This window comes from Hemiscyllium ocellatum, chromosome 13 (genome assembly GCF_020745735.1).
Source record: "Hemiscyllium ocellatum isolate sHemOce1 chromosome 13, sHemOce1.pat.X.cur, whole genome shotgun sequence".
Taxonomy (NCBI): domain Eukaryota; kingdom Metazoa; phylum Chordata; class Chondrichthyes; order Orectolobiformes; family Hemiscylliidae; genus Hemiscyllium; species Hemiscyllium ocellatum.
This window is the reverse complement of record NC_083413.1, coordinates 65,549,818-65,562,482: the sequence shown is the minus strand read 5'-3', so window position 1 is coordinate 65,562,482 and position 12,665 is coordinate 65,549,818. Positions and strand designations below refer to the sequence as shown.

The window sequence follows — 12,665 nt, the reverse complement described above, 5'->3', positions numbered from 1 at the left end:
TAATATTTTGCCTCTGGAGATCTGCATTCACTAAATAAATTCGATTGTCAGATAGAGACATTTCTTTTAAATAAAGAGGGATGCTATCTTGCTATGTCATTCAAAATGAGTAAGAAGCTAAATTGTTATGCATATGTATACCGAAGTATCCAGAATGCCAAATTACTTATTACTAGTCAGTGTACTGAACAAACAATGTGTCATTCCACAGGACATGGCGCGATCTGGAGAATACATTGATGTCAGCTCCTCTATCTGCATAAAACAGTGTGATAATTTCAAACTTCTGGAAACATTACAACCATTTTTAGTTGGTAAGACTCACCAGGGGTTGTGTGGGCTAGTAACAGTGATTTGTCTTGAATGGAAAACATTTCTTTTTTATAAAAACAAAGGTGAGAGGCATGTTGACTCTTTTTCTCCAGATTTCATTTCAAATATGGTATAGAACAGTCTTTGTGGTGTTATGGTCTTAACCGTTGACACTTGTTCTGACAAAGTGAAAGACCCTCAAGTAGGAGTACTGGCATTCGCAAAATAATGGAACTGACCATTTGGAACAAGCTTTTTGACTGTCTGCATGAAATAATCTTTTCAGTGGCAGGCAGTACAACTTCTGATGGAGAACAGATGAAGGCAGTGTGTATCCACAGTCCATAGGAGGTTGAGAGGTGACTTTATAGAGTTTATGAAATCATGAGAGTTATAGATAGGGTGGGGAATTTCAAGACTAGGGGGCACATTTTTTAAAGGTGCGAGGAGAGAGATTTTAAAATGAGGGGCAATTTTTTTTTTTTACAGAGCAAGTAGTCCGCATGTGGAATGAACTTCCTGAGGAAGTAGTGGATGCAGACACGGTTACAGCATTTAAAAGACACTTAGATAAACACATGAATAGGCTCGGGATATGGGCCAGGACAGGCAGGTGGGGCTAGTCTAGTTTGGGATTATGATTGGCACAGACTGGTTGGACTGAAGTGACTGTTTCTGTGCTGTATGTTTCTATGACTGTGACTCTATGAAAGAAAATGGTGTGACAGGGGCACACTTACTAGGCCTTATGCCAGAGGAGGTCATTCAATTCAACGTAGTAGAGGTCAATTCTGATCAGTTCCTTCACTGAGTGACACTAATACTACCAAAGACCAGGTTTGGGAGAAGTGAAGGAGAAGATGGCATAAAGGAGATAGATTTTACCAGAAACCAAGCCAAGAAACTTGAAACATCCAATCCAAGCACTGGTATGCAACTGATACTCAGCAACAATTGACCCAAAAGTGAACAAGAGCATGACGCAACTCACTAAAGCTAAGATTATCGACTGGTAGGATGAAAGGTGAACAGACATTACTGAGAAGTGTCACTATTATCTGGGTTTATGTATTACATATGCAGAGTGTAATTTGGGAAACTTAGAAAGAAACACTATCAATTCTACACATATGACATCTAGAATATAATTCATTTTGAGAATTGATTAGCAATATGGAGAAAAACCCAGGAGTTTAATTCAGATAAAGGTGAGGTGCTGCGTTTTGGAAAGGCAAATCAGGGCAGAACTTTTACAACTAATGGTAAGGTCCTGGGGAGTGGTGCTGAACAAAGAGACTGTGGAGTGCAGGTTCATAGCTCCTTGGAAGTGGAGTCACAGGTAGAAAGAGTAATGAAGAAGGCAGGGTTGGAGGGTTTGAGCTATCGGGAGAGGCTGGGGCTGTTTTCTCTGGACCGTCAGAGGCTGAGGGATGACCTTGTAGAGGTTTATAAAATAATGAGGGGCATGGACAGGATAAATAAACAAAGTATTTTTCCCAGGGTAGGGGTGTCCAGAATGAGAAGACATATGTTTAAGGTGAGGGGGAATGATTTAAAAGGTACCAAAGAGGCAACTTTTTCAGAGGGTGGTGTGTGTATGGAATGAGCTGCAAGAGGAAGTGGAGGAAGCTGGGAGAATTACAGCATTTAAAAGGCATCTGAATGGGTATATGAATAAGAAGGGTTTAGAAGGATATGGGCTAAATACTGGCAAATGCGACTCGATTGGGTTCAAGTATCTGGTCAGCATGGACGAGTTGGAGCGAAGGGTTTGTTTCCGTGCTGTACAACTCTATGACTTTGTGACATTAGTTTCCATCTTATAACTGGGACAGAGCAAAAAAAAAATCACAAAAAAAACTTCTCTCTTTTGGCACTAATCTTCCTTGTGCTTTCACCTGGAGGTACCCCACTGTACAAAGGGTAATAAAAGAGAGTCAGAAGGGGAAATTAGCAGATTAGAAATGGACAAAATAATTGCAAGCTACTTGGCATGCTATCAGTTTTTCCTTCTTATTTTTAGTGCAGACATGTAAACCGAGTTGTTTATCTGTTTGTTCAGTCCAGCTGCGAACCAGAATGAAAGACTGAGTGACAAAAGCAGGTCTGTCCAAGTTCCTGGCAAAGGTTGTCTAACATCTTGAAGCTAGATTCCTCAGCACAGGCTGGAAACCTCAACATATTTCACACTCACACAGTGGCCATCAGATGCAGAACTAGAAAAACAGAGGCTCAGTTCTGCTGCTCTTGAACTCAGTGTAGCATGAGACGTCTGAAACCAAGAATGTTAAAATTACCAAAGCACAGTTGGTACTTCTATACACTTCCCAAAAGAAAATATACTTACAATATATGCTAGTCTATTTGAGTAAATCAGATTCAACCTGAAGGCTGGAAACATACTAGAATATGTGGGCCCCTTTCCTGTGTATTCAGCTAACCCACATAGCCCTTTCTCCAATGATCCACCTCATCCCAAAAAGTCCAAAAGTTTCCCAAACTGCTTTGCTTGTCCCACAGTAAACAGTTTCACCAATGCTAACTTTCAGCAACTTCAATACCCTGACTGTGCATTTCAGCCCTTGTTAGACTTCCCGCCAAACAGAGATTTTCCTTTGTACATGGACTGACATCTTTATGGGCAACTTGATTTAACCAGATATTTGAAACTCTCGGACAACAAAAAAAATTTAGTAAAACATTCTACCAGGCTAGAAATTTCTATTTCCAGGGTCTGTCCTTGCAATAGAAATCTGATGATTATATTTGCACTGTATTTGAAGTAATGTGTCAGAAGACAGTATAAAAATTGGTCCATTCCACGCCAGATAATTAAGTATCTATTAAAATATAAAAGCGGCCAAGCATTTGACGGCTCCATTGTGTTACTGCAGGCCATACAGCTGAAAAAGTAGTACTCACAAGGTGAATTTTCATCCCTGAACTTGAATACTACTGAATGGCAAAACACCACTTTTCACATCTTTGAAAGGTTTTGTTTTCCTTGAAACACGATCGGTGAACTATGAAAACGCTCCTCTTGTATCTTTTCATTTCTCTCTTAAACAGATTCCCCATTATCCAGATGAGCTCCTCTCCTTCTGTCCTGAAACTAGCAGTGAAAGATGGAGTCTACCTATACAGATCCTGGGAGCCTCTAGTATCTTGACCATCCCTTTATTTGAACTTAGACATGGAAACTTTCAAATGCAACTTTCTGAGTGGTACCTGAGCACAAGTTCTTAACACTGAGTTTGCATTTTAAAAAAAATTGCCTGAGAGTTTAAAACATTGATCAAACCAAAGAAAGGCTGAACCCTTTGTATTAATGCTGTTTCCGAAAGTTTGCAAATCTGATTCACATTCTTTGCATTGGAAAGGTCTTCAGGTCAGGAAAACAATAGCTCGGCAAATCTCCACAAGGACTGTGAATAATGGCTACAGTTATTTTGCAGCTACATGTTTCATAATGTAGAGTGTGAAGTATAACCAACAAATGAAATAATCTACTCACTGCAAATTCCATGCAGATGTCCAAGAACATAGCTACAAATAATTACGTGTATACGCTTGAAGATCTGTGCTGAGCTCTGTTGTTCAAGTAGCCCAGTGGAGAGCACTGTTGCCTTACAACGCAAGGGACCCAGGTTTGATACCACCCTCGGGCGACTGTCTATGTATGGTTTGCACATTCTCCCTGTGTCTGCATGGTTTGCTACCATTGTGTAAAGATTAGGTGGAGCATTCATGCTCAGTTGCCCTTAGTGTTCAGGCATGTGCAGGCTCGGTGGATCAACCATGGGAAATGCAGAGTTACTGGTGTAGTTTTCCAATATTGACTCTCAGGGATAGAGTAGGTTAAGCCTGAGTCTGGATCAGAAGCTCTTCAGAGAGTCATCGTGGACTTGATGGGCTGAAAGGCCTGCTTCCACACTATAGGGATTCTATGATCCTACCACCTCAATTCAATGAAGCAAGGAGTGAGATTCCATTTTCTCCCAACATTAAAATACAGTATTCTGTAAACGTTTAAAGAAAATCAAGCATATTGTTAGGCACCTTGGGCTGGATTTCTATGCATTTGGTGCAAACTCACAACAGCTTCAGATGCTGCTGATCTGCACATGTTCAGGCACCAGGTCAGGGTCAGGTTTAAGAGATTGATGACAGCTTTTGCTTTAATGTGTCCTGAAACTATTCACACATGTGAAAGAAAGTTTAAAATATGATCTATCTGAAATTGTTTGTAAATGTTATCACAGGATCACTACAGTGTGAAAACAGGCCATTTGGCCCAACAAGTCCACACCAACCCTCTGCAGAGTATCCCACCAGATCCATTCCCCTACCGTATTACTCTCCATTTCCCCTGACTAATGCTCCTAACCTACACATCCCTGAAAACCACAGGCAATCAAGCTTGACCAATTCACCAATGCACATCTTTAAGACTGTGGAAGGAAACCAGAGCGCTCGGAGGAAACCCATGCAGACATGTAAGCTCCACACTGATAGTCACCCAAGTTGGAACCTATCCCTGGTGCTGTGAGGCAGCAGTGCTAACCACTGAGCAATCATTTATGATTAGCTTTGAACATCTAAAAAAAAACTCGTATATGCTTTAATGCAGAAATACTATTTTAACCTGTGAAAAGTTATGCCAGTAAATTACTATAAACACTACCATCACGAAAAACAAACACCTGCAGATGCTGCAAATTTGAAATGAAAACAAAAGGTGGTGAAATAATCAATAGATCAGGCAACATCTGTGGACAGAGAAACAGAGTAAGCATTTCAGTTTGATGGTGTTACATTATACCTGGAAGATATTAGGAAAGTGCAGTTTTTAAGCAAGCGCAGATCTATAGAAAAAGGGACAAATATAGAACAAAGATGAAATAAAATCATAAAATACTGGAAGCAATTCAAGAACTTCAAAGAGAAGGAAAGTATGAAACAAGAGGAACATTGTGTGCTGGGTGGAAGGGAGTCGTGATTAAATGACAAAAATGATAATCGTGCAGGGCAAAAGGAAGTGATGACAAATTAGATTAGACTTACAGTGTGGAAACAGGCCCTTCGGCCCAACAAGTCCACACCGACCCGCCGAAGGGAAACCCACCCATACCCCTACATTTACCCCTTACCTAACACTACGGGCAATTTAGCATGGCCAATTCACCTGACCCGCACATCTTTGGACTGTGGGAGGAAACCGGAGCACCCGGAGGAAACCCACGCAGACACGGGGAGAACGTGCAAACTCCACACAGTCAGTCACCTGAGTCGGAAATTGAACCCGGGTCTCAGGTGCTGTGAGGCAACAGTGCTAACCACTGTGCCACCGTGCCGCCCAAATCTAGACAGAATGGAGAAATATAAATGATTACAGCAGAACAGCAGAGGAAAGACACATGTAAACTCTAGCAAAGAGAAGTCTTCTAATGTTCAAGGTGACAGGTGAAAGGTAAATAGACCCCATTGCTAAACACTCCAAGCCCAGAACCTCCTGTAATGCCAGTGGCTCTGACACAGAGATTCTCCAATCCAGCACCTGCTGGCTGAAATAAAAATTGAAGCAGTTAGGTTAAGGTCTAGCACTTTGCCTTGAAAAAAAATCATTGCCTGTTTGTAGTTTATTTCCCCACTCCTTGGCCCAATATGCCCTTCAAACACCTCCATCCCCAACATTCCCAGATCAACCAACAGGTAATTCCATCTAATTTTCAGGTACAGACAATTGGTTGTTTTATCTACGAATGGTACCAGAATGAAGGGTTTTAGATAAGAGGAAAATTTAGAGAAATTGAGCTTATTCTCCCTGGAGTAGAGAAGATTAAGAGGTAACTTTATTGAGCTGTTCAAAATTATGAACAGTTTTGATAAAGTAAAGAAGGATATTTTGTTCCACTAATTGATATATGTCAGTAAGCAGGGGGTCACAATTTCAAGATTGTCAGCAAGAGAGCTAGAAGTGAAATGAAGAGAAACATTTTTACTCAGAGTGTTGTTAGGATTTGAAAAACGCTGCCCAAGAGTGTGGTAGTGGCAGATTCCATAACTTTCAAAAGAAAGCAAAACACACATTTGAAAATGATTAGATTAGAGGGTGAGAGAATGGGACTAGTTATGTAGTTCTTTCAGAAGCCTGTACAGTCACAATGAGTCAAATAGTCTCCTGTAGTGTAAAATTCTATGGTTCTATATAACAGATATGATGAACTAAACTTTCAAATTCTTGATGTGTAGGTGTTGGCACATTGGACTTGCTATTGGGGCTGTTGTAATTTTCCAATATTAATTCTCAGAATGCGCAGAGCATTGCATGAGAAACAAAACTGGTACAGTGAGAAAACATCCAATTCCCACATCATTGGCAGCATCCGCTCTCCCAAACATCCATGTTGCTTTTCTAACTGCCTGCATTATTATGTAGCATTGAATGGCTGGGACAAAATTCTGGAACTGTCTCCTGAACAGCACTGCAGAACTACCTACAATAAATGGACTGCAACAGTTCAAGAGGCAGCTCATCACCACTTTCTCAGGGGGCAACTCAGGATGAGCCAGTCATGCCCTCCTCCCTTGAATGAATTTTAAAAATCAAAACACTTTGTATTCAAAGTAAAATAATCAAAAAATGGTTTGAAATTGCCTTGAGGTGGCTTGTGGAAGGGTATGCCACTGTTCTTCAATTATTCAAAGTAGAATTGTTATATTCTGCATAAATGAACAGATGTGGACTTGTTTTTCAGCTTGTTTCACCAATGTCAATTGATGCAGTCATGAATTTTTCAAAAAAAAAATGCACCATTCAAGCAACCAACCATTTCTGCTCTCAAAAACACAGGAAAAGGGAAGAGTTGAATCATACCCTTCACATCTGTGTTGGTCAGGCTGAGAAATAAATATAATACGTGTATAAGTATGAAACACTCCTGGGAAAACTTAAAATTTAAACTGACTTCAAATGTTACTTTTTATAAATCTTTCTCAGAAACGGTCTCACTCAGGAACATTCTTACCAAGATTCCAACATTGCTGGGAAGTTAAAAGGCACAAAAGAATCAATGCTGCAAAACAACTTTGTACTCAGGAATAGAGTGTGTGGCCAGTCTATCATTTCCCATTGATCCCCATTATTCTAAAGAACATTGCTGGCTTGCAACTAGAATGTGTGCCCTTCCTATACAATTTTTTGTACTTCTTGATTTTTTGCAGTGATTAATTCTTTGTTTAGTTAATCAAAATTCCCAATATTATCACATGAAAATTAACTTCATCCACCGAACGAATTTTCAATTATAATAATTGTATCTATATTTTCATAAAATTTTGATTCATATGATCTATTATGTAGGACATTATGCAACATCCCAAACATCTTCAATATTAGAATAAACCTTCCCTTCTCCCCCGGGGTTGAAATTTAATGCTGAATGAATGTCTTGATAAAGCTTTAGAGAGGAGATGAAATTTGAAGGAGGGCTGGGAGATATATTTAGCAATAGGATAAAGTCAGAGGAGTCATAGGGTAGAGTAGATGTGTACAATATAAGTCAGACTAAGATGGGTTAGTGCGCATATGTGTAACTGCCTATCAGATGGTAACAACATGGCGGGAGGAACACAAAAAAATATTTTCTTGATCAGTTTGCAGTCTATTAAGAAGGGAAAAAGTACTGGATTCAATTATTGTGAATGAAATGAGACAGACAGACTGCTTCAATGGGGGAGCATTTGGAGAACAGTGATCATAACGGGTCTGCATTTTCTGAACAGTGGTGAAGTAAAGATGAAGACAGCTTCCCAAAAAGATCTAATGGACTGTGTGCCATAGATTTTTCCTTTACTGTTATTAATTTCATTCTGGCATCGACGATGGTAAATCTCTGGTGTCCTGCCACACTGACATAACAAAGCAAGCTAAACAGGCAATCATCTGAAAAATCTCACAAACAAAAACCAGGAAATAACAAGTAGTTTTATTTATTTACTGTTAACATTCTTACAGGAGGGGAAATTCTGACATATGTATGGGATTAAAGTAGAAGCTGAAATATTGTAAGCTAAAATAGAAATTCTAAACATCTATGAAATTGTTGGTATTGAATGAAGAAATATGACATTCTATAAATATAAAATTAACTTTCCAGGGCTATAACTCTGTAAAGGTAAAAACACTATTACATCTCATTCAAAGACAGTATGCAATAAAGGATAGCTCCTAGAAAGCATGACAAGGACAACATGGACACAATTGTTTCCCTTTTGTGCTGTTATAATCTACCATAACATTCTATATAATGCTCCTTCTCCTTCTTCTTAACCATTCAGAATTTGACAGGCAATGCACATTCAATATTAGCAGGCCAGGGCAGTGCAGATACCATTAAGCATTGCACAAGCCATGTAAAGATATGAGCGGAGTAGTTTTCAGTTCCATCTGAAATCAAGTTGTGTCAATCCAGAGATTAAGTTTTATAAAATATCAGTTTATGGCAAACTATACTGCATGCACGGTTTGCATACATGGAGGGAGCATCTCGTTTATGAAGGAGTGAGAATTTAGATTAGTTTTACTTCTTTAAATTTTATTTCGGAGCAATAGACTTGGGAAATAAGAAAAAAAAATGAACTTCTTCCAACTAAAAAAATATGTTTTTAATTCCAGCTTCAGTCTTCATAGCTTTCCTTCTTTGTGGTTTTCTGTAGCAGCTAATCATTCATGATTATATCAAAGCTGTATTCTGTTCCTATTTGGCCATCATTCCCAGGGCTTTAAATACTTGAGTGAGAAAGTTTAATTCAGGAGAGTTTGAAATATTTCCAAATGGCAATGAAACTGGCAAAACATCTTCAGCGATGATTCAGATCTGTATTTAAGTTTGTAGCTCGGCTTAATCCCTTGAACTTATTTGAAGATGCTATACAGAAAATCAATGTCACTTTTTTAAAAAATGTACTATAAAATATCAAATAAACTTTTAAAGTCATCTACAGTATTGGGAGTATGGGAGCAATTTTCTCCTGCAGATTTGTTCAAAGTTAGCCAGTTCATTCCCTCTTAAAAACACCTTTCACAAATACTGTTTTTAAAGGAACTTCTCAGTTTATTAAAGATTGAAATATCTCAATGTAAATTGCTAAAGAATTTTAAAACATAAGATTTCTAGCTGTGCAATTAATAACTTCCTATGTGTATACATAGCTAAATGTGCACCCAGTCCTAAATCCTGCTGTTGTAAAGCTACTAGCATTGAGTATAGCCTGTGAAGTTGAGATGTAGGTGCCAGAGCAATGTACTGCCTGGAAAAAGATTTTTATTTTTGCACTCTCTTATGTAACTGTATAATTTCCTGCATTAAGTGAAACATATACTATGATCACATGGATATACAAAAAATTATATATTAGAGTTGAGACTATAGGATCATTGATCGATGCACTAGTACAAAGAGAACTGAAGATGGTACTAGCTGCATCACCTAGATAAGTCAATACATCAGAAATGGAATAATAATCCTACCTGATAGTGCTATCAGAATGGTGGTCCCTAAAATAGTCCATGGAAGCAGGTTCCAACGTCTGCACTGGGCCATTTTGTTTCCGAGAGTGAAACTGATGTCTTGTGTGGTCAAAGTAGTTTTAAAAAATGTGATCTGGGAGATGCTTGCTTCTGACACATATAAGGGAGCCTTTCTACGCTGCACCAAAAAGAGCACTGAGCATCTAAACCCATAACCCTAGCTGAAGCCCACACCTACCTCCCACATACCAGACAAGTATGTTGATAAATGAAGTAAAAGGAAATTATGGCATGCTATTTGGCTGATTTCCTACAAAGCTCTTAATATCTTCTCCTCTAGAGTGGTATAGAAGAGATTTCACGTAGGATTAAACTGAATTATAAATAGTGAATTATTTTAATGTCTCCTGTACACAATACTTTTATATTTTACAGTAAACAGTAAGATCACTTGCCTTTCATTACTATCAGCATTAATGCCCTGTGCCCCATATCCTTGCATTACTGTCTAGTGTGCACAATTGACAGAAGCATTTAACAATTAACCTGTTCTTGCAACAGTTTGTTTTCTCTTAAAATTGAGAATCAGCGTCATTTAGTGTTTTTCCTTCTTTCACGTAGCTCAGTAACCCATCTAAAGTTGAACGCTAAGAGCTGTTCCTTTACAAACATCAACAAGCCACATTATTTACATTACCTAAGCTCCAGATACACAAGTATTATTGTAATGCTTATTTTGTACATAAATTGAGCAATATTCATGCATACTAGTGCCATTCTAGTGCTACAAATTATTTTAGTCTCATTTCTAAGCCTGGAGTTTAATTATATTTATGCTACTTGGAAGAGATTTAGTTCTCAGCCTTAAGTTTGTGTATCTTTGGTCTCAAATTGCTAACATGAATAAGTCTTGGGGATGGAGGGAAATGTATAAAAGAACATTTAAGTTTTGCTCTCCACATTTTCAGTTTAGCACTTGCAGGATTATTGTTCAAAACTGTGTTTCAAAATTCCTTTCACCTTCCTTTCAGAAGGGAGATAGGAGAAATAAACAGGTGCTTATAATAGTATCCTCAGTTTCAATTTTCTGTACTGAAGTTTGTTGTACTTTCCTGACCAGTGTTGATTCAGCCCTAAAAACAGATCTATTCTGGCGAGTTGAAACTGAATTTTAATCTCTCTTTAAAGCCTTAGTTAAATACACAGTTGCTGAAAATATAATGATGTTAACATCTTCCTCAGTGGAGTGGACCAAAACAGGGAGATAAATGGGACAGATGGCATTTCATCATATTCTACCACCCACTTTACCCACCCCACCATTTACCTTGATAAAAACACACAATTTCTTTATTAATTAAGTTGTGACCTGAGTGAGTGGGGTATCATATGAAAATAGCCTGTTAAAGGCTGAGTTTGTTTTCATCGGAGTTTAGAAGAGTAGGGGTAACTTGAGTGAAGTGTATAAGATCTTGAATGGTTTTTAACAAGAAAGATATGGAAAGGACGTTTCCTCTTGCGGGTCAATCCAGACCTAGAGGATGCTGTTTAAAAAAAATCTGAGCCATGCTTTTAGGACAAAGATGACGAAATTAATTTTCTGTCGGAAGGTTGAGAGACTTTGGAGCTCTGTTCCCCCGAAGACAGTAGAAGCACGGTAATTGAATATTTTTAAGGTGGAAATAGATGGCTTCTGTTACAGAAGGTAATGAAAGATTATTTAGAGTAGACAAGAATGTGGAATTCGAAACTCAAACAGATCAGCCACCATCTTATCAAATGCTAGAGCAGGCTCAAGGGGCCAAATGATCTACTGTTTCTATTTAATCAGTTCATATGATCAACTTAACAACACAAATAGTCATATTTTAAAATTGCTAAATTAACTTCAAGTAAATGACTAACAATTCACTCAGCCCTTGCTGCAGTATTATATTCAAACTGTCATTTGCCTGTATTATAATGGGACATTGAATAGTAAGACAACGAAATTAATAATACCTTTAAAATGCAAATAGACACATATCAACAGAGATTGACAATTTTAATGATGCAAACAAAGATCCAATTGTGTGTGTTAAATTACTGGTGAAACAAGACACTATGTGTAAAACATTAAATTCAACACAGATATGACCTCCTAGATCCAGGTCACTGAGTACAAAGAGCAAGAATTGAAACGCAATATAAGAAGGAAATAATCTCACTGTTTCCAATTTTGATAAAACTCATTAAAATAAAGGCATCTCTTTCTTATACAATTGTGAATGGGTATTATTATGATCCTTGTATAGACTGATCACTTCTAAAAAGAGATTTGAATTCCCTGTTACCAGCTCAAAGGATCACACAAAAAAAACTTATATTTTAAGACTAGTAGTGTAATGAACACAATAAAATCAACATTAAATGAACATGAAGGTTTGACCAGCCATAATCTTACTGAATGGCTGGGATCAGTTGGCTTATTCCTGTTCTGATTTCTTATGGCCTTATGGTCTCATTATTTAATAGGCAACTCATACACTAAAGTGCAAGATAGATTAACCAATTACAACCAACAATTTAATGCTGTATGTATGCATTGTACTGCATTCTCGGCAGAATAGTAGTCTTTAAAGTAACACAGCCAAAGTTATTCCAAGCTTCGAATGAGCTCACCCCTCCCAGTTTCCCTCCATCATAACATTCAGGGACCATCAAAAATTGTTTCTCCAAGTTTTGCAAGTCCCAGAACTGATTGCCAGCAGCAAAGCCAATTTTGTTGACCCCTTTGCCATACCAGAGCAAAGGAGACATCCCATGTGCCTTTGGGGAAATG

At 38.2% G+C, this 12,665-nt stretch overlaps 1 protein-coding gene across 1 annotated transcript in view; it reads right to left on the bottom strand.

Annotated features, from left to right (window-relative positions):
• LOC132821592 (protein SNORC-like) overlaps positions 1–10,000 on the bottom strand; it is a 28,537-nt gene extending 18,537 nt beyond the window's left edge. The window contains exon 1 of the mRNA XM_060834264.1: positions 9,845–10,000. Within this exon, the coding sequence (XP_060690247.1) occupies positions 9,845–9,917 (73 nt within the window). The 5' untranslated portion in view covers positions 9,918–10,000. The remainder of the gene's footprint in view (positions 1–9,844) is intronic.
• Between the last annotated feature and the right edge of the window lie 2,665 nt (positions 10,001–12,665).